The sequence below is a fragment of the Atractosteus spatula genome, chromosome 16, assembly GCF_055471065.1.
Source record: "Atractosteus spatula isolate fAtrSpa1 chromosome 16, fAtrSpa1.hap1, whole genome shotgun sequence".
Taxonomy (NCBI): Eukaryota; Metazoa; Chordata; class Actinopteri; order Semionotiformes; family Lepisosteidae; genus Atractosteus; species Atractosteus spatula.
Window position 1 is genome coordinate 9,449,599 of NC_142721.1, and position 23,563 is coordinate 9,473,161.

Below are 23,563 nucleotides of genomic sequence, written 5' to 3' on the forward strand. Positions count from 1 at the left end.
AACCATTTTGTACTGTAAGTAACACTATGCACTTAATGTATACAAAAATTATATTAATATGCATAAATATACATTCTAGACTCAAGGTGGGATCATTAGGATAACTGAAATGGTACCTTTCAGGAGCTTACTAAACTCTTACAGTCTTTGTAAATGTTCTCTCAATAGAGAAAGAACAGTTATAAAAAAGTACTGCATTTTAAATTGCTAGATCATCACTGGTAAAGGAATTACGCACACCACACATAAGCTCAACGTGTTAATAAAGTCCGGATACGCAAGGATTTAATGAACCATACCCTGATTTAAACAGGATGGGACAGATGATAACATCACTATGTACTGGTGATTTGCAATCAGTATGAGCCCTCCAGATATACAGAAAATCCAATGATATCAATAATAACATCTACCCGTCAATTGCAGCAGCTAAATAGAGCACTAATGGTATTTCTCAGTGAATATTTTCCCAGGAGAAGTAAATCTTCTAAAACAGATTGCATAGGCAAAAGACATTTATATTGCCTGTTAAAAGACATTTATTTGACAATCGAGAGGAAAGAAACACTGAGAAATGTTGCATTTTACCTTTAAAAAACTTGTGAGGATGCTGGGAGTTTTACCTTTTATACAGTTATACAGTAGACACAGCTACCCAAAACACAAATTCCATGTTTTTCTACCAACTGCACATCTCTGACTTGACTACAGATTTAATGAGAGGAAGGCTGAAAGTAAAAAAAATATATATCATTTTAGAACAAGCAGTGGAGCACAGCCTGTCTTACAGAAAGATTTCTTGATCTTCAGCTTGCTGGTGTGAAACACGGTATCTAGTCCAATTTAAGCCTTGCCCATTGGGACGGAGGAAAATGAATTGAAGCAGATGCAGGTGCCATTGCAGTGGTGTTGGAAAGGGTTCGGTTTACATAGACTGTCCACTACAGAGCTGCTTCGGTAACTGAGAGAGAGTTGTGCGGCATCCCCTGCCATTCACCAACCACTGTGAGCCTAATGATTTTAAAATTATTACAATTGTTATATCTGTTGAAAATATTTGAAATCCTTTATAACATATAGGTAGAACTATGACTTAATTGCAAGCAACAAAAAGAAGGAAACTAAGGTTTTACAAAATACAAAATAGGTTACTGTGATTATCAACTGTGAACTTAATGTTCATTTTGTTCCTTTAGGTTCTTTTTTGCAAACTAACTCCTTCAGTTGTTAGATGGGCTTACATCTTGATTACAGATTGTGATGGTAATGTCTATTTTTCATTAAAACTCAAAAGGATTACAATTTTAAGATGCTCAAGGATCTCTAAGTACTGAAAATATTTCTCAAAAGACTAGGAAACTACTGTACAGACAAAAAAATCTAAATACTTCAAGGTGCTTCAAAGCTGTACTAAGACACATCATTTTTAAAGCATGACTGAGTAAATGCAACTGTGCATCTGGTTATGTATTATCCATATGAAATTTTTTTTTCTTTTATGCTTCAATCAGCCCTGTTCCTCAGCATAAAATATGAGCAGGTGCACAATATGAGCTAAAATATATCTTCTAAGACAGCAGACTGCTTAGCTGGCAGAAAGGTTGGAAATAGAAGACAGATGAAGCTTACATTGCATTATCCAAATCTTTCCAATCAAAATCATCAGAATTTCTTGCTAATGACCATTAAAACCTTCATGAATTACAAATCATAAGGCAGTAAGGGGGTTATCATTATTGTAAACTCATCACCTTTTCATACATCATCAATTAACATTAATTGACATTAACACTAATAACACCAATATTTAAAACAGGAAACTGCCAATTAAACACTTAACTCTATACACTGGTGTTGCATATTTTCTTTTATAATGAGAGAATAGTTATTATTAATGTCATTCTGTAGACATACAGTAAGAACATAAGACAGTTTGCAGTTGAGAAGAGACCATTCAAGCCATCTAACCTGTTTAGTTCTTATTAGCTAATTGATCTCAGGGTCTCATTCGGTCTTTTCTACAAGAAAACAATGGTACTGACTTTGGTAACACGGCTGGTTGTTTTTTTCCAGACTTCCCACATCTCCTTCTGCAAAGGAGTGCCTCCTGTTCTCGGTTGTAAATGCACGTCTCTGTGTCACCTGGATTGTATTTCACTGGTGATTCTGTAAGTTAACTGGGTTGCCAATGCCTCCCGGAAACGTACCTGATTTCTCTTATCTGGACAGATTACAGAGCAGCCATACCTTTTCGGTGTCGACCCAAACTAAACACCATATTCTAACTGAAGTCATAGGAGTACACCGGACAATTTCAACACACTATCCCTTGATTAAATTCCTATTTTAAAACTATATAAATCCTAAAACAGCAATGTAAATAAGGCAGATTTAGGAAGTGCTTTGGGACATGTAAAGGAGTATGTTTAAAAATGTCACATGGGACAGATGGAAAGGAAGAAATGTGTGTTTTTAAATCAAGCATGATTTCAGAAGTTGTATTTAGACTTTCTGTTTACGTTTCTTTTCTTCATGCTATGCACACATCTACAAGATTTAAAATGATGTATTCTAGTGAAGTTTTAGAGAACTCCACAGTGAGACAACTTGTGACCTTAGTTCTGAGTGCTATCCCAGAGGCTCAGGAAGGCCGAGCTCACTGCTCCTCTCTATATAACCTTCTGTGACTCTGTATCACTCATTCTGAGCAGTCCCAGTCTGCTGAGGCTTATGCTAAGCCAGGCTGTTGTGAAACTTCATTCTAAAAAAGCACATTTAAATATGCCGTTTATGTTTTATTTATACACACACACATACAGACAGATTTGCAGGCAACAGCACAGCCTCTCCTTGTCTCCACTTTGTCTGAGGGATTCAACTCTAGAAGGCAAGAAGGTAGGGAAGGGACTCCAAGCCTTGGAAAATGATTTATGGATGAATCAATAAATATCAATGGTAACATTGATCAATGAGAACAGTTCAATTGTCAATATTTATTAATTATTAGATGAATTAGTGAATTGTTTCAAAGAGGGAGTTGCTAATGCCTTTTAAAAGACTATAAAAAGTATGAGAATAAATTGTATACTGACAGACATTAAAGCCACAACCAATGAGTACAGGAACTAACAGCATTCACTGCATTTTCAATTTCTCTCAGTATACCGCACCGTATGTGCACCACCTCAATGTGAGATCCAGAAAAAATAAAGCCTGTTTACATTCAGATAGAAGGTTTTTCTTTGTCATACCTCATACTGTCGGCTGCTGTGACTCCTGTGTACAGTGTGACAAAGAAAATAGTAAAGTACTGAGAGTTCTTTTTTTTTTATCTGTAACAATGAGATGAAGGTTTGAAGCAATTTCTTTGGTTTCATTTGAACTGCTAGGGATTGATGATTTCTAAACCTCACTGGTTTGTTTTATTGTTCCTGCTGAAAAATTTAAAGTGGTAATCTTCCAGGACCCTAAGTAGGCATCCAGCAGTGAAGAGGTAGAATAGTGCCTGAAATGAAGGTTTGAAAATCCTGAAAAAAGGCAAATTGTGAAACACTTTAAACTGAGTTTTCAAAAAATATGAAATATCTTCCATTCTTTTACAAAAAATACTTCACTACGCAATCATCCTGTAAATACATGTCCTATAACTTTATACAATCAAAATGGAATTTTAAAGAATGGAAAGGAAAATATACATAGTCACAATTTATGGAAAATTTTAATTCTTGACATTTGAAAGTTGTATTGACTTTTATAAAGACCATAAAGCAGCAAAGGGAGTCTTGGCTGGTTTACTAATAGCTTTAACATACTGTGGGGTTTAAATATCCGAATACCCCTTAGAAGCTGAACTTTTTTCTTTCACCATACTGAAAGCAGCTTATGCCACTTGGATCAGGCAATGTGAATCTACTTGTAACTGTTTCCACGTTCCTGTAATTAGTAACTCTCCTTTAAGTAATCATTTCCACTCCAGAGTAATTTTCACATCTTGATAATTTCTCGCCAGTACAAAATCGGTTTCAGTGATAATAATAAACCTGTTTTTATAGATTGAGGTATTTAGTTAATGTGCGTTTTTTAACATAGGTAAAATGCTTGTCAGAGTTTTTTTAGACTCCTACCACACATTGTTAGAATGATGTGCTTTGTGTTCAAAGTCCTCATTTGAAATTGAGATTGGAAGGTTCACCAGAGCCATTCAATTTAATTTGGAACAGCCTGAGCATGCAAGACTCCTCATCACTTGTTTGTTCACCCTTGTTTGTTCTCAGATGATGAAAGCAGCGGCACTTCGGATTGTTCGTATTCCAGTCACCTCTTTGCCCCAGTTATTTCAACATGTTTCACCTGTGTCAGCCCCCTCTTCCTTCCTTCATTCTCCCAAACTAATGAAAAACATATCCGTGGCGCTAATTGACCTGTCTTCTACTAACAGGCAGCCAATTAAAATAAGTGAAACATGTAATATGTTAGGAAATGCATCTACACAAAGCAGAAAAACAGACTAGCAAACAAGAACTAGAAATATTAGGATACTCAATAAAGTGAAGTGGATCTGATGTATTGACTTTTGATTTCAAAGAACACATAAAAATATTTATGCTGCAAGGAAACACTTGAGATCTAAAAGTTACAAATGAGACCTTTGCAAGACCAAGAATAGACATTCTTTGTTCGGCCACTGATTGACACTTCCTGATTTTTTTCTGCCATTTATGACATGCAGAATATCTTTAAGAGACACAGCTCTATAAGAAGAATGCTTTCAAGACCCCCCCAGTTCAGAAACATTATTTGTGAAACTCACTCTTTCATGTCTGTAACAGTTTTACAGTAAAACAGGGCTCTGTTGTGTAATGGTGACAGCAGTGGAAATGGACAACTCGCCTGAAAAACAAACACTAAGACAAGTAAAGCTGGAAATACAGTAGGGAGGTAGAGAAGGGAAAAAAACAAGCTGAGAAGAAAAAGTGCCATTGTGAGGGCGAACAGGTCAGCTTTTAATGAACCTTGAGCAGGGGCTGTCCAGGCTCATCAGTGAGAAATCAGTCAACAGGGTGCAGGCAAAGAACAAAATTCTTAAAAAGCCCAGTGCAGCCTGTTTTAATCCCTTTTCACTGGTACTTAAACAGCCTTGAGCAAAATCCCTTGGCTATACAAGACACTGAATTCCCTGCTGAACAAACAAAAAAAAAGGCATGCTTCCTTCCCAAGGCCAGCAACAGAGCAGTCTAAAAATTCTGCAGGAGGTGCTACACTCTATTACTATGGTGGCCTTCTTACACAGTGGTGTGCCATGAATAAGAATGAGGCTTGCACTCAAGGGGTTGCCACGTCAACCTTTAGACACTTTTTTAAAATGATGGATATCATTTAAAAGAGGAGATAACTGACAATAAACAAATTAATTGCTCGAGGAGATTGATCTGTGTTGCTTTATTTTCCATCTAGTGTGCAGTATTTCCAGCCCTTCTCTAAAGTCTGCAGCACCCTGCACCACTGCTGCTTCTGCATTAAAGTCATGTTAGTAACCATAATTTGCTGCTGAAATACAGTGACTGGCAAAATAATCCAATCTGATCTTTGGTAAACAACATACTAGTATGGATTCTTATAATACACGTGTGGCTCTTCTCATCCTAACAAAGAGCCACATCAGGGCACCACAGCTGGCAGGTGATGTGCTCTCAGATCATACCTCAGCCTCATCAGCAGTGTCTTTCATGCCTTTCTGGAACACCAACGTTTGCATCGATCTCCCTGCCCACTACTCATGTCCCCAGTGAATCAATAGCGTATTGAACTCACCAACACACACACCTACCACAACAAGAAAAAGGTATTTTGTAACGCTGAAACCTAATCATTAAAATGATTCATCTGAGCTACCGGAAAACTGTTTTATCAGTATACTCCAATTTTTGGACAAAAAGTAAGATGCTTTTTTTACAACTTGAAGAGCCCTATCCTACCAAGCATGCCTTAAGCACAGCTTTTTTCAGTGATCTTTATAATATGACATACAGTATAACTCATACAACTACAGCTGATGGACAGTGCATACTGTACGTGTACTGTATGTAAAACAGTATTTTACTGTTTTTAGTTTTCATGAGTCAATATTTCTTAATTGCTCCCAAAAGACTGAAGTGTTGTTGATTATAGTATTAAACTCAGAAGACACTTGTCTTTATTGCAGTAAGCTGAATTTAAAATAATGTATACATGTATAAATCAGTATATGACCGATTTGCCTGCACATCTTAGCAGTGCAACAAAGATGTGCTCCACTGTTGCAGGGGAAGCTAAACCTGTTCTCAGTGAACTATATTTGTGCACATTTTATGGATATCTTTTAATTCTCAGTCACTAAATATCTGGAACAAATGGTAATTTCAACTAATTAAGCCCAGTAATTGATTAAATTAATTAAAAGTATTAAATTAATCTATTAACAGCTCACATAAAAAAAGAAATAGAGAAACATCTCCTTCCAAGAATATCTAGGCCACTCCTCAATTGTTAAGTGGCTCCAGATATGGTCCTGCATTTTTTTTTTTTGTTTGTCAAGGCTGTTCAGATGACATGTTCCTAACAGTGCTGGATCAGTGCCCTTATAATCTTCTGGTACCACAGTTTTCCCGTGCTGTGAACCCCCAAAGATATGAACAGCATTAACACAGCTAAGAAAGCCTTCTTTCTGAAGGTTATATGACAAACATCTCCACCTGCTGGAGAGTATAAAACACAATATCATTAAAGGGATTGGATTTTTTCTCAAACACGTTTGACAAAGAAGTATGCAATAAAAACCTTGAAAAACGTATAAAAACTCATATTTGATCAACTTTCTGGTTCACTCTCATAAGCTGGGGCTCAGACATCTGCTTTCTCAGTCAATTGCTAGGTCGTAACAAAGTCAACAGAGTCTAATGAACTGGCAATAAATTACAGAGACAGCACCCATTAGTGAAATAAAGCATTTAAGTGTATGAGACTTGCTGCCTGGCAAAGAGCAAGCATGCTCTCAAAAACCACAGGATAATAACATGAAACGTACAACAGGTTATTTAATGCTCCATTTCATCTGCTATACTATCCTGCTATACTATAACTGTCAGAGTGATGCAGTGAAGCATCAGGAAACTATTTCTTGCACCTTTTGTGCAAGTGTTTTTCCGATGTGACCTTGAAGGATCACTATCTTTAACCAACCCGAATAAGAAAGAAAAATACACAAATACACAAGGCTGGAACATTATGCAGAATAAGGAAAGGTCAAGTAGAATTGCTTTCACGAGACTATAGTGTGTGATGATTTCCAAAAATATATATAAAAATGTGATTCAGACAGTCTAAGAGGCAACATGGGCAACTAAGGTTTTTAAAAAAATCACTAAAATAAGACATCATCAATCATTTTGTCATAGTGAAGCACGACAAATTAGAAAGGAAGCCCATTAAGAAAGTGAGAATTGCCAATCACGTTACATTAGGTAAATGACTTATGACAACATGGAAGTGCCTAACATAATTCCCTCCCCATGCAAGTATATCCACTTGTTTCTGTATTCTCTGTCCCAGCCAGGCCAGGCACAGACTGCCCCTGCGGTCTGAAGTCAAGAGCTGGTAGCACGTATAGTCAAGAGAACCAATTGACCAATGAAGCTGAAAGAGTTTAGGGAATATATAAGATCAAATAGAAGAATAATAGTGCAAAAAAATAAATAAAGCCAGGTTTGCAGTTAATAATTTCCTAGTAAATGATTCACCTCTTAAACATAAAGAAATCTACATTTAAAAATTGAAGATGCATTGCTAGATTTGCCACCTCCGTGGAAATGAAAACTTTATTTTTCATCAGCACCTATCAGTTCAGCATCTTGTGGTTAATCAATTAGCAGACAGACATTTAGGCACAGAAGCTGTTGTTGTAAACCTGGTTTGTTAGAAGAGGTTGTCATTTTGCTTCCAGAAACCACAAGCTCTAAAACAACTTTTAATTAAAGCCAAATAAATTGACCACTGAAGCCTTATTCTGGAAAGCAGACACATTTTGCTTCAGGACTTTAAAAAAGAATTTTTGATCCAATGACAAGGTCTTTCTTATTATTTTTCTTAACAGTTAAATGATTGGCATTGTCCTCTCACAATTGAAAAGAAATGAGTTTCTCGATTGTTAAAAGGATCTGTTGTTAATCACTTAATGGAAGGATGAATAAGCAAGGAAGAATAACAGATTATGAAAAAAACAAAAAAATACAATTTTCTATGTAATGTTGAAAAGATTACATAATTTATGAAACTAGGTTAGCCTATGCTATTTATTATAATAATCTCATGGAACCAGCTTCTACAGATTTAAACCCATAATTCCAAAGCAGCATTGCACAACCATTAGTGCAAAGCTAAGATAAGCAAGCAATACCTTCTGTCTACAGCTGCATGACCACTGATATTATGTTACTAAATGATTAAATATACTGGTGCTTTGTAACCTAAGCTGTACTCATTTAACATTAAATAAGAAAAAATGTTTCAGTGAAGAACTTTTTTAATCAAAAAATGCATGATGTACTGCTATCTCAAATTTCAATAGTAACATTACATAAACTGTATTTTAAGATAGCTGCACACCATTCTACTAGAACTGTTTGTGGAATCAAATATCTATAAACCTGGAATCACAATTCATTTTAATCCACTATGAACATGTCCATGTGTTCTGCATGTACTGCATGTCTCATGTAATGACATTTTTAATTACTGAACCATGTATAGTATATGTTCTCCAATTAAATGGACATTCCAAGCCAATAACTGGAAGATTATTGACTACAATGCAATACAGTGGGCTGAGGAGATTCAGGACAGTCTTGACAAGCTATAGCTTTCACTATAGCAACCTCTTGATGACATTTTCCACAGACTAAAGTATTTCACTATTTAAATATAAAATGTCCTCTTCAAAATGAAAACATCCAAAAACCATTATTCCAGATGTGGCCATGGATATTGGAAATTAGAACATGGAATGTGCTAATGAAAGCTTCATCTATGTACTGGACTAGCCCTTCCAGGAGATTTGAGGCTATAAACTGGATCTGCAAGTGTTCATGCAAATAAGCCAATAAAGCAGTTTCTTTGTCCTATGTTACTTATTAAGCAGCTCAATGGTTTGAATACTGACTTCCCATTGCGTGCATTAGTGTTGCCAGAAGCCTCTGGCATTTAGCACTGAATCTCAGAACTCATTGGAACACCTCAAATAGTGGATGAATCATCCAACACTGAAGAACAGCCCCAAGGATTTAACCCAATCTGTTCTTTAAAGTAATTAACTGAAGTAAATTACCTGACTGATACAGCTTAAAACTTAGTTTATTTAATAAATAAACCTGCCTTTGAGGACTACGGAAGCACAATACTAGTTTAAGGGTAGTTATGTGTGATGTTTTTCACAAGGGAAAACACTTATCTTATAGTGTAAGCATGATATACATGGGAATTACTATAGGAAATGCAAGCTTTGTAAGTACAGAAGGAGGCTGACTTGTTTCAAATACAAACCCATAAAACAATGTAGATTCAAGATAATGAAAAAATGGAACAAGAACATAAATTCCAATTAATCACTTCAGATATACTGTACCTTAACTGCTTTTTTTCATGATGCATATGTCATTACTTTTTAATCACAGCATTGCTCCTGCCAGGTACTGAACTGTAATTACATTTGTGAATTCTTATTAGCAGATAAGAATTTGATTGTGGACCCTCAGTAGAAGGTTTAACCAAACGTAATTAATTCTGCTAAATTAAGATGTCCTCTATTTCCTCAGTACAGTATTTTCCACTTTGTAAAAATGTCAATACCGGTAGTAAAGCTTCTTCAAGTGCTGTGCTGCTGTCCAGCAGGAGATAACAAAAATATGGGTTTTGCAAGGGGGGAGGGGGGGAAAGAGAAGATTCAAAGCAAGTTTTCTAAAAAAAATCTGTCAGCACCTGAGGCCATATTTCACAATCTTATCAAGCCAAAGAGAGTAGCTTCCCAGCAGGCACAACATAACAAGTATTGGGTAGGCTGCTGGTCTTGCTCCTAAAGCTCCAATATGTTAGAACAAGAGCAGGAAAGCATTGTCAATTTACTTACTTTTCAGCACTCGCTGCTGTTCTGAATGTATCTGAAGGAGCAGTTCTCGGAAGAAGCAGGGGCTGCTTGATCGGTTTCCTTTCATTCCCTCCCATCTCCACATCCTTTAAATTTTGATGACCCCCGACATGCACTCTGGTAGTACGATGTCGGTCCTTTAAAAAAAAAGAAAAAAACATATTTTACCATGCAAATTGAAAAAAACGCTGAGGGCCGGGTGGCTTGGTGGAGCTGTAAATGGGCAGTATATCATTATCACTCTTTTCCTTTGAGTTCCAAGTGGACAGGTGTCCATGACATTCGGCCAGTGTGACAACTGGCACTCATTAACACCTCCACAAGGATTTGCAAGGGTACGGCCTGACAAAGCCTCTTCTTCCAGTGGGGCATTGGAAGCCAGCACTGCCTTAAGCTTAGAGATATTTTTCATGTATACTATATTAGCATACGCAAAACTGAATCTTCTCTTCTGAAAAGGGTGTTAGATGTTCATCTGAAAGATTCCCTAATGTGTAGTGATTTGTGGCAGTCCTTTATTTTGAATATTTCGTTCTCTTGCCTTCAAATGGAGGAAGAAACACTGGAATGTACTTCCTTTTAGCTGTTTCAGAAACCTCCACTTGTTCCACAGGTAAAGGAAATGCTGACATGCAGGTGGAGTACAAGTTATTTTCTTTATTGAAGTAAAGAAAAAAAATTAAAAAATAAAGATATGTTCTGTTTTAATTTCACAATTGCATATTTGTATACCAGTATATACTTTTTTATGTTGGTATATTTGCAGATTTCCCAGTATTTGCAGATTTTTGTTCAGATTTTCTTTCAGTGTTCATAACATATAGTTTCATATAGAGGCCTTTTTAACATGAATGTCTCATCACAATGACCTACTTAAACATCTTCACTTAACCTTCTGTAATGTGTAAACAAAACGTAAAAAATATACTTTTAATTTCGATCCATCCATATTCAGGCAACATTTTTAGTCATTTGTATGTGATAATGTAGCAATACTAAAATTCTTCACAGCCTACAAAAAATCTGAAAATAATGTCTAAAGAGGGACAAGCCTGTTCATACTGTTACCCAATTGAAATTCCTGTACAGTATATAGCGACCAGTATTCAGTCATTTTACTGGCATTTTTATCTGTAATGATCTTTCCATTTTATCAATATGTTTAACAACGGTATTAGTAAATTTGAGAGTAAGGAACCTGACAAAATCTTAAAGTCCATGTTTAAAATCCACTGCAAAGTAATCTACTGTACAGTATCAGAAATGCAGTCTCATTTACTCTGTGCTTACTCAAACTCAAAGTCTATAACATGTGCAATGGAAGGTAGCTTTTCTTTCAAAACAGACAGCTAATTCTGTTGCAAATCTGATGGAAACTGGAAATGAGGAAAAACAATGTCTGAACAAATTATTGTAAGGTTGCTAACTGGTAACCAAGCAGCCCTCACAACAATGCTATTGTTTATAAATATTCCATGTGGCAAGTTTAATTAAGGGTCTATATAGGTGATCTACAGTATGCATTTGTTGAGCTAAATGCTACTGTCTGTAAAGCTAGCTCTCCTGAAAAATTAAATCTTAATCAAAAGAGCAAAGCACGACTTTTTCCTACAATACCTTTTACAAATTAAACTGAGACCTCTGCTGGTGTCTTGTAAGAATAACCACTTTTTAAATTGCACTTAAGCCTTTTACTTGTTATAGTTATATAAGCATAGTTTTTCATTAAATGTAGGAACACACTGAAACTAAGAAACCTAGTAGAACTGATTGAACTCACTGGCGTATAAAGGTAATTTTCACTGGGGCTAATGAGTTTAGTTCTATTATAGCTCTGGCACTTCACAGAAAGGACCTAATTAACAAAATAAATGTAAACCTCTTTAATGACTTCCACAATAAAAGAATTGGTATTCAGGATATACTGATGGTGCATTGCAATCCTTACTATTTATTTTTTTGCCAAGCATTGTTAGAATAAAGTTCACTCTGAAGTCTGAAAAAAACTAGAAAGCACAGAGGGCACATTTTCCCTTTCTCTTCAGGCAATAGAGCCTTGTTACATCTGAACAGAAGATTCAGACTTAACTGTCACTCCAACTGGAAAATTTAATTCCAGTGTTACACATCCTTAAATCAATGCAAGACAGAATAATTTCGCTGCAAAAGTGAAAGAAAGCTTGCAGCTACTGTAAATTTACTATGCACTACAAAGTGGCTCAAGTAACAAAATATTTTAGTTCTGCACTTGATGATCAAGTCTTAAGGAGCACATTAGTTTTTTAGCAATACTTTGAACGGTTTCATTTACCTATTAATCTGAATAATCTGCGTTTAACTCTGCAAGAGTACAATGATTTGTAGACAGTCTACAGGTGCTGTGTCCACTACCGTATCAAGGCTGATGTCACGCACATTCTTTGGAAATGCTAGGAGTGTGCAATATTTGTGGTTTGTTATATAACCTCATTTCTTGCAGTCTGAAATCAATGGTTCTTAAATCAAGCTCTAATGTGAAAAACCTCTATTGACAATTTGAAGTAGTACTACTGGGTTTCCAGCATGGTTGGAAGGTCCCTGTATTGATGAAAGTACAATAAGCTGACTAGAGCAAGAAAAGTTTTGATGAGTGAACCCAAAGCTAATAAACAACATTAAGCTGTTTATGGCTCATTAGAATCTAAGCATTACAAGACAATCCTGCAACAAAACCCTTGGCAATGGCTTTTTAAAGAAGGGTATACAGGATACTTATAAATAAGGACCCAAACTATCATTAAAAACAGTTGCAGATGCCAGGATTTACTGTTTCTACAACCCCATCACATCATAATCCTGACTTCTATAAACCACCCATCATGTTCTGAAACATCTTAAAAGTGTTTTACAAATCCACGTGCTAACAGACGGTCAGAGAGCAGCAGAACTCAATTCACTTAGTGCCCTTGTCGGATTTGTCTAGACACGCTAGGCTTAGAGTATTCCATCTCCGAGCCACCGCGGATTAGATCAGTATCCACACTACTGCACTCATGATTTTAAAAAATAAAAGGCAGGAATAAAACCTTTTTTGCATTAGAAAGAACATGAGCTTAACAGATTTACTCCTGTATTTGATCTTATGCTGAGGGCAGAGGTCTGGTATTCCCTCTTGCTTCTCTTTCAGTAATTATTCATTAATTACTGAGAAGAGATTACACAACTCGTATTACACTTGCATACCCAGGTCATGTACTGACCCAGCAATGTTTAAAAGGCCACTTAATTACTAATGTTGATGCTTAATTGTTTTTTTTTCTTCATTGATGATACCGTTCTTATCATTTTATTTGGTGGAATAAAAAAAACCTAAAAGAAACAGGGGTAAACATACATATCTCCTCATGGACCAATGTGCCAAACAATAATGGTCAAAGTTGAAGCACAGAAGAAAAATATGATCTTGTGTTAATCCATTTTCTAACCTCTTACTCCAATTCAGGGACACAGGGGAGATCTCAACAAGCATCAGGCACAAGGCAGGATACACCCTTGACAGGACGCCAGTCAATTGCAGGGCAGACACAGACACAAACGTGCACACGTGAGCCAATTCGCCCAGAAAGCAATTAACCTACCAGTAAGTTTTTGATCTGTGGGAGAAAACTGAAGCATCCGGAGGAAACACTTGCGAACACAAGGAAAACACAATCTCCACACAAACAGCATAAATAATTAATAATTTGGGAAATTGTGATGGATCTTAAATGTATCTTTCCCCTACCCTGCCTATTTCCAAAATCATACACAAACTAAATACTTAGAAGATTCTAATAATTTGTGTATGTAGCATAAAAATACATTTTGCTCTATATTTAATCAGTCTTTTAACATCTAAAATGATAAATTCTTAGTATAGCAGTTACAGGTTTTTCCTCAAAGACAATTAAACAGTAGTGCAATGCTGCAATGAAAAGCAACTAAAGCAATAAAACTGCATTGCAATGTCCATGACAAAGAATTTTGTTCCCTGTACATTAATAAGGCACATTGTGACAGGTGTTATCCACCCAAGAATCATCTTGATTATAGAGTGTTGCACTAAGAACCTAAGGTTTTCCCAGTGGTCAATGGAAAGAAAACTTGCAGATAAGGTGGTTCCACTATCACCCAAACAGTGACTTACAGTACAGATCTTTCCCTAAGTTTCAGTGGGATTCCCCCCCCCCAACAAAGAAAAAGCACATAACTGTGTGATACTATGTTGACTTCATGTGCTGTCCATCTTTGGAAGATGTGCCCAGTCCTGAGCCAGGACAGGAACTGTGTTGGGAGATATTGCTGGACTGGTTAACATTCAAAGCTTTTCCCAATTCTTAACAACATAAGATAGTTATCAAACAACAGGAGGCCATTATGCACATCTAGCCTACATACTGCATACAGCTGTTTCTTGAAGGAAATCAGGATATCATATTAGCGTAACAGCAAGACTAGCTTTACCCCCGTCCCCTGGGTAAAGAATAGCTTCCATTCTCGGTTTTAAGTGCACTTACTTTCATGTAATACAGTTCTCAATTTGAGTTACTGAAGGGTCGATTTAAAGAAATGCAGCACTCCAGGAACGGGACTGGGCACCCCTGTTCCATGATTTTTACTTAACAACAAACCAAGCTCCTCACTATCTGGGGATGGGTACAAAAAATCAGCTTAGTGTGTGGTCAACCAGTCACTACTGGGATGACACCACTGGCAAATTATCACCAGGCTGGGGCCAAAGGCTTCTGCAGAGGGAAACGTGGCCTAATAAGCATCTGGCAGCTGAGGCCTCACAGCAGCTAGAAGCACCATGGTCTGTTTTTTTTAATCCCTTATTTCAGCTAATGGGGCTATTATGTGATTGGAGATCAAGGATTCTGTTATCATTATTTAATCAGAAACTGATTAATACATGGAGGAAATGGTTGTTTTCGAAAATTAAATGAATAATTAGATCACTTAAGCATTTACACATGTGTTGGTAGGAAACCCAGAAGTCACTGTCGCCTCTACTGGAATAAATCTATCGCCCAAGGAATGGATTGATAATTAGCGAGCACTAGCGCTGGCGCATCCAAACGCAGAGTTTATACTGTTAGCTTAAAGTAATAATAAAACAGGGGGAAAGCACATGCAAGGCAAAGAGTGAACAGTTTACCAAAGAGATCTAGAAGCTGTATTCTGTATTTATCAGCATCCTCATTGTGCCATCAACTAAAAAATATAAAAAGAACTTCTAATTATAGGTTAAATGCATTATATATACATGTCAGATTTTGTGTTAGTAACCATGTTTTTAACAAAAATATATCCCATATGTTGTGCCTAAAAACAGAGGTGCAATTATATTGACTACCTAGAAGAACAGAAAGAAAACAAAAGAAATCACTGCCCTTTCTCCCTTGTGAACCTTACCTCCTCCGAGCCAGTGGCTTCTGTACTTGAAGCAGCAGTGACCGTCCTTCCCTCTCTCTGTGATTTCTTTCCGTACAAAATGAGAAGGGACACAAGCAAGACACAGAGGACTGCCAGCACCACCACCGCGGCTAACCAGCCTGTGAAATCTGCTAGCGGAGGTAATGAGGTGGCAATCACTGCAGATGGAGCCTTCACCACCTGCAACGATTCAATTTCAATCCGTCAGAGGTATTCTGCAGCAGCTATTCCCCTTCGCTTAGCAAGCCCTAAAAATGTATTTAGTTGCAGAGTACCGATCATAATCTTAGAAACTGTATCGTGTCTCTCTGGACATGACATTGTTTTATAATTTAATCATTTTGCCTTTATTAGAAGACTTACTGTCACAAGTACATCTATATATACTGTATATAACGAGAGGCCTTCAAAATTCAATAAATTCTAAAGGTTCCCATATTAATTTGTCCCCTTTATAATGTCTCAAGATGTACTGTTTTATAAATATAATATGTAGGTTAGAGGGGACCAGCTGCAAAGGAATTTACATGGATTACGTTGAAAAGAAGAAAACCACAAGGTTTTGGCTGTGGAGTCTTTTTGTGAACAGTCAGGTGTCGCACAACTGAAGCAGGCGCCACAGCCATAACATTGCTGTTCAATGTCGAATTAACCTCTTCTTGTTCTTACAAAATACATACACATGTGAATTTTTTATTGATAATGTTTGTTATAATATGTTTAAAGCAGCAATGCACATTTAATTATGTAATAACATTGCTGTTTTTATGAGATATGAGAATAAAAGGATATATTATCCCAATGCTGTAACAAACTGTAATTGTTGTTGTTGTCACTGAAGTGTAATATTCTCTCACTGAAAAACTGTAATGGTTTATACAGTACTGTATATATCATCTTGTAGATGTATGTCGGATACATACCTACACTCCTACATTTTTTAAAAGGGTATAAAGTTGGAGTCTGAGGTATTGTCACACTACATGTCCTACAATGTTATTTACTACTTTATAAAGTGTAACAAATATTGTTTGTTAAAGTAACATATTTGACAAGGTTATCACCTACACTATATGTTTACAGAACACTCATTCATTATTCCTGGTTTCTCGCATAGTCACCAATGTAAGAGAGTGAATGCCTGTACGTTTAGTATGCGTGGAGACAGGCAATTTCAAAATGCATTGCAATTCTTTTTCATTCTACATAAAGCTTCACAAGTAATTAAAGCACAATACAAACCTGAAGCTCATTTTTTGAAGACATTGCCTGTGTAAGACCAAGTAAAACCCTGAAAACATATTACATGGAAAGTGACTAATTAAGTACTAATTGACATACACTTATATTGTATGTATAATGGATTAATTCATAGCACCTCTCAAAGAATACATACTGGATAAGGTAGGTTTTCATTTAAGGTACCAATAAGGTCTGGAAGCCTATTAAATATTTCTTCAACATCTTTGGCTCTGAGTAGGTTTCCATCAGACAGTACAGCAAACTCTACAAGGACATCTGCACTTAGTCTGCGGACAGTGAAAATCTCCACCTATAAGAAAACAGACACATACAATAGATGAGCAAATATACATTTACATCATGATAATATTCCATATATTGCTTTTTATAGACTGAATAGTAAATAATATAAATTATTTGCCAATTGCAGATTATATAGTACATAATGTAAATTTGCACAAATGAACTTTTAATAAACAAAATTGCACTTGACAATCTAAAGTGTCATAACATTTCTTCTAACATGTCCTTTTTTCTACTGATTTATTCTTGTTTGATTTACACAGTTTGTTTAGGTACCAAGTCTTTCATGCCATGATGATTGTTCACATTTGTATATGGTACCACGTAATATTCTTTCTTTTCCCTGAGAAGCCAATAAACAAATTGAACATAAATACTGTGTATGGTTTTTCTTGATTTTACTCTGAGCTTTAAAGCTAAATCTGAACATCTTAGGTTGATTGGTACTTTCAAATCTTTACAAATTCCATCCTTTGAATACTGGTGATGACTTGCCTGCAATCTATTTTAATTTTCTTGCTAGAAAAATCAATCTGCTTATCTAATTAATTGAACTTCATGACCACGATCTCATTACTGAGGGCATGGGGAGTCTTCGGATTCAGTGCCTGAACAAGCATATTTCACAATCATTTCCTGCCATTAAATCTTTTCCTCCTGCTTTCTGATTTCTGCACAGCCACTTCTAACTGCAATCATTTAGACACGCTTGGTTTGAGGTAAAGAAACCAATTCTGCATTTCAGTGTGATACTTCCCTTGCTGAACAAATATGTGTTAATTGGATGGATAGCGATAAGACCTAGAGTTATAAAACTGAAATGTATTAAATAATAAATCAAATGAAATATAGAGAGAACTCCTAGTCACGTACATTAATCAATGGGGCACTTCTCTTGCTTTTTGTCTTGTTGGTTGCTGCTGCCTGGAGAAAGGTCCGGAGCAGACCACTGCTTACTGCATTCTGAAAAGGTTCACCAAAGATATTCACAGATCTGTTTACCCGCAGGGTAATTTCTAACAGATGCTCTGCTTTAAATGATGGAGCAGTTGCAGAAACATTGGATGGTTCAGGTAGACTGGATATTGTATATGATGACAATGCTGGCACTGTTTGGTGTGGCTGAGATAGATGAATTCCACTGCTGATGGCCTGAGCCGTTTTTGTCTTTAATGGAACATAATCCATTGACATATTGAATTGGGAAACCGTGGGTGTAACTGTTGCAGATCCTTTTGTCGTAAGAGTCCATAGATTTGGAGTTGGCATTGATGCCGAGCTCACAAAGTTAGATACTAGAAGGTCTGGTAATTTAAAATACGAACTAATCATAAACCCTGTGCTATAAACTGTAGAGGGAAATGAACCACTAATCAAGACCATTGTTGTCATAGATGACATGGAGGCAAGTGGTAAAACAGAACTTGGGAAAAACTGCTGCGTCGGAGAATTTTCCATATCAAATAAATAAGACTGCTTCAGGGGACGTGTATATATTATCGTGGTTTGAATGACTGGCAAAGTGAAAGGATAGTCTTTTCTGGAGAGAGAGGAACTAGTAATAGCATCGAGTGATGACTCTAATGAGTCTGTGGATTGTTTTAAAGTGGAAAAAGATGAGACAGGTGAAAATGAAGTTGACAAGGGCTTCTTTCCTGTACTGCCGTCTGCAGTGAGAGTGAGGATTGTTTTTGTCACAGAAGACAAATTTTCTGTATCTGCAACAGACAGCATGATGAATGCTGACACCCCTGCAGGGAAAGTCATTACTGCTGAGCTGGAGAAATGAGGGGAAAATGCAGGTAATGTTGTGTTATAAATGGAGGCTGTTGCCAGGTTCTGCTGCAGAGATGTGCCACCAAATGACATCTCTGGCCAAAAAGCGCTTTGTAAAGTGTTTAAGTTTGAATCGATAAGAGTTATTGAAGATAAACGGTCTTGCAAATCCTGTGTCCAAGATCCAAATGAGTCTCTCACAGAGGATGCAGCTGGCATCAGCTGTGAAAAAGATTGAGATGAGTGTCCAGCACTGCCCCCTTGTGGATTTGTACTTGAACTTGCAGCTGCCAAATACAAAGATCTAGTATCCAGGCAAGCAGGAATGCAGGAAGCCCCTGTGTCTGAAATAGGCTGACTATAATGTAATTCAGAATGAACACCTGTTGGAAATAAAGTGAATGGGAGCTCTGAAAAAATCATAATTGGAGTGGCAGTTATCTCTCCTGAATAAAAACTTGATAACCCTGCCTCAGATGTAGATATCAAGCTTGCATCTTTTTCAGAGTTCAAACCCTCTGAAATAAGAAGTGACCAATAACTATCTGTTTTAATGTGACCTACATCAGGAGAAAAAGATTTTTCAAACATATCTCTCACTGAATTGTGTTCAGAGGAATACAAATCTTTGTTGAATACTTCAATGAAAAAAAATGACATGGATCCTGGAACAGAGAAATCAATATTCACTACTGAATAAGTTGAGTAAGTGTCCTCAGTCTTCACTGCATCTGACACTTCTGTATTAGAAAGTTCTGACTGAGGTAGTTGCCTAGAAGCGGAGCTAAAACTCTTGGTGACTTTTATCGTGTCAGTAACTAAAGAAGGTTCTAAAAGGGAGACAGAATTTTTTACAGTTAACGTACTTGGAAAAAGAATCATTGAGTTCAGGTGATTAGTTTCAAGTAACTCTGTATCAGAAAAAACAGAAGACCAGTCAATTAGAGAGAGAGAAAGTTCACTTTGTGAACTCCCTAAAGGATCTTTTGATGGCAGGAGCATTCCTGAGTCAATAATATCTACACGATCAGACTCCAGATGCTGTGGAGCATAACTAGAAACCTCTGGTACAGATGTTTCAAAAACAAACCCTTTGCTTTCTAGAGATTGTATGCTACGCAAAGCACTATCACTGTGAGAAACTGCATATTCTGCGTTGAAAGTAGACAGGTCCTCTTGTCTTGCAATGTCTCTAGAAAGTGGCAAAATAATTATTTCTTCCACTCTGCTTAAATCATATACCAAAGATATTGGTGTAGTTATAATAGCTGAAAATATTCTTTCTGATGGTTCAAAAACAGTTCTGATGACTTCACTTCTTAAGCAATCCATTGAGGAAATGCACAGCTCTTTGAAGCCTTGTGAAAAGTGCATTTTGCCTGTCATTGTATCCTCATATTTAAGTCTGCTCTCATCAAATCTGGATGACCCGAACACAGTAATCATTGAATGTGCTGGCAGGAAAGAAGATTCCACTAAATTATTATTCAAAGTGCTAGCAGAGTCTTCACTATAAGCCAAATCAAAAGAAAGGATGGGGTATTTGAAAGGATCTTCAGAAAGAACAACTTCACTCGCTGTTGACACTGGTGTTGTTACAGGATAAGAAGGTATAAACATGTGCATATTTTCAAATGCTGTGTTAAGTTCATTACCAGCTAAATCACGGACTGATTCTTTCACGGTTGTTAAGTGGGTTAGGGCCATAGATAATCTCTCTGTCTGGGGTGTTTCAAGAGAAATCATACTCTCTTCTTCATAGATTTGTGATTCCAGTACAGGATAATTTATATCAGAATGGACATTTTCAGACCCTGGTAAAGAAAACTGAAAGCTGTTATCCCTCACTGTATTTGATATATCTGCTGAGGGAAACCAATGTGAAACTTTATCATTATAAAAAGGGCTGCTCCTAAGCGAATCCAAAGCCGTAGCATCTTCAGATAAGAAAGCTCCACTGTAACCTTCTGCTGATACCCAGGTGAGAGACAGCTGCAGACTCCTCTCATCAGTTTCACTTAATCCAGCTCTGTACATGCTGTTTGAATAGTCCATCACAGGGGTTTGTGTGGAGTCATCTGATTTAAATCCATCAGAGGCTGCATAAAAATCATTATTGTCCAAGTCAGAGAAAATTGGGTTTTGAGACCATGCTATGCTCTTAAGGGCTCCTGGCAAAGCATCATCAGACAATGTGCTTGATTGCATCAACTGAGCTTTAGTTTCAGCAATGTAAGAATGCGATGAAAGTAAGATGTCTGAATTTTCAAGAAACGAAGGAAGCCAACCGATTTCAGACATCATTCTCACGTCAAGACTTTCAGATTCATCCAGTTGAGAACTCAGTCTTTCCATAGGCTGCAATATATCTGAAAGGACAGAATCAATGGGATAGTTGCTGTCATGCACTGCTAGGACCACAAAAGATGAGCTCTCCAAACTTTCAGCAACACTAAGACTTTCTGTGTCCAAAGGATGATCACTATGGTCAGATATGATATTTAGAGATGATAGGTGAGATTGTGCAGTAACACTGGGAGCACTAGGTCCTAAAAATAAATCAGACTCCCAGACAATAGGAAAGTTTTCTGTAGAAACTGTATCAATGCTAGTAGAGACTAATGGATTCCACTGTTCATCCGCTAATGTTAGCATTAGTATTTCATCTGAAAAAGAAGGCGTGATAGACAGAGGATTCATTATAATCTCATGCGAGAGAGATGCCTGCAACTTAATTGTAGCACTCAATGCCTGAGGATTTGATTCAAGCTGAAACAAGGAAAACACTTCCCAAGATATTCCAGTCCCAATGTCACTTCTGCTCTGTTTTCCCAATTCCTCTGATTCTGGAGCTATAAGAAAATTCCCAGATGAGCTGAACACCAAGGCTGTGTCCAGTGCTTCTGTTCTTTGTGTTGCAACAAAAGGTCTCATTGAAGGTGAAAGGTCAGAAGAAAAGGAACTTTCAGCAGCTCTGCGGAATCTTCTACGTGATATTGTATTTTGATTGCCTGCAGATATTGGAGAAAAACAATCAAACTAGAATTTCTAAAACTAATTGACAATAAGATACATAAGTATACAACTACATAACATAATATTCTAAAAGCTGAAATTCCAAAAGGTTTATATTTGACAAGAATCAGCCACATTATAGGAATTAGGCTCATAATCATGTATAAACTACCTTATAATTACAACAGCATTTTGAATTTTTTAAAAGTTATCTACTACTAAGAAGATGTTTTATTTTCCACTAGATGGCAGTAAAGACAACACTACAAGGTTATTTTAAAGTTAACAATATCAATAATTTGCAAATTGTCATCATCGATTGTTATCCTGTTTTATTAAGCTCAAATGAAGTACAGTAAAAATGAGTCTAATTTATCACACAAACTTGTGCAACAGGCCAGCACTTATTGGAAACCTCCACATAAATATCAACACTATTTTAAATTCCTAAAAAATTCTGATTATCTAATAAACAATCATGCGATATCTCACAGAGTCCTGGTGTTCCATACAAAAAATAACTTGATTCAACAAACAATTATATTTTATCTCTTATGCAATATGTTATGAATGCAAGACAATGGTGTACTTCTGCTATATCTCACCTGAAACTGAAATACATCCTTTCTATGATTTATGATTTTGATTTATGATTTTGCATTGATGCCATGACAGTTTTTGACAAGTTATTTAAGCTTTTTTATTTACCTTTTTTTAAAAACAAACGGCAGAACCTCAGCCTCCTCATTGCCCATACACAGATCCGTTGTTTTACTTTCTATCCAAGAAAAAGATAATCCAATATTCCAAACTTCATTCAGGATTTTTTAACAAGCTAACTTCTAGTGTTCTACTTTTTACTTCTTTATTGTGGTTTATACATGTTGAGGAGAAATAATAAAAATATGACTGCAGCATCACTTAGCTAATAATATTCAAAGTACTACAAAGATGAGACATAGCACTCTACTGGGATGTGCATTAGGAATCTTGCAATGAAACAAGCATTTTTGTAGCACACTGCTAAAGAATAAAATAACATTTAAATATTAACAGGCTGAAGCCTGGTGATGTACCAACAGTTTTGTTTACCCAAAGGCATCTGATTTTTATACAGTATTTTCAACTTAAAAAGAGTCTCTGACATCAGAAATACCGCACACATTAGCATCATATTGTAATGCAACATGAAATATTTGCATCACATCAAAGTCATTTCTAAGTAATTTTACTTATCCAAGTAAAAATTGGTTTATGCAATGAAGGAGGTTGTTTAGCATAGTTAATTACACAAAAATACATACCAGGGAGTATTCCTGTAGAGAATGGTAGTTTATCCCGGAACAGCAAGCTAAACTCTTCAGCTCACTGAAGTTAAGATCGTCTGATACATTAGTATCCCGCTTACAGAGATCAAAGTACACTTTGTGAATATTCCTTTTCTTGTTAGAAGCATGTGAATTGCCTTTGAAAATACAAATTCCCCAACATTAATCTTGCATCATTTCTATTTTAAAAATATTATTCATACCACACAAAAAGAGTTTTTATACGATTCTAATTTATTCCTAAAACATTACATTTAGAGTAATGTCTAGC

At 36.4% G+C, this 23,563-nt stretch overlaps 1 protein-coding gene across 1 annotated transcript in view; it reads right to left on the reverse strand.

The window, feature by feature from the left end:
• Positions 1 to 23,563, reverse strand: part of LOC148819527 (uncharacterized) — a 119,792-nt gene that overhangs the window by 93,991 nt on the left and 2,238 nt on the right. Inside the window, exons 4-9 of the mRNA XM_088935092.1 lie at positions 23,269 to 23,429; positions 22,673 to 22,742; positions 18,047 to 21,960; positions 17,025 to 17,180; positions 15,608 to 15,808; positions 10,157 to 10,311 (exon numbers count right to left, since the gene is read on the reverse strand). Coding sequence (XP_088791218.1) covers positions 10,157 to 10,311; positions 15,608 to 15,808; positions 17,025 to 17,180; positions 18,047 to 21,960; positions 22,673 to 22,742; positions 23,269 to 23,429 — 4,657 coding nt within the window. The remainder of the gene's footprint in view (positions 1 to 10,156; positions 10,312 to 15,607; positions 15,809 to 17,024; positions 17,181 to 18,046; positions 21,961 to 22,672; positions 22,743 to 23,268; positions 23,430 to 23,563) is intronic.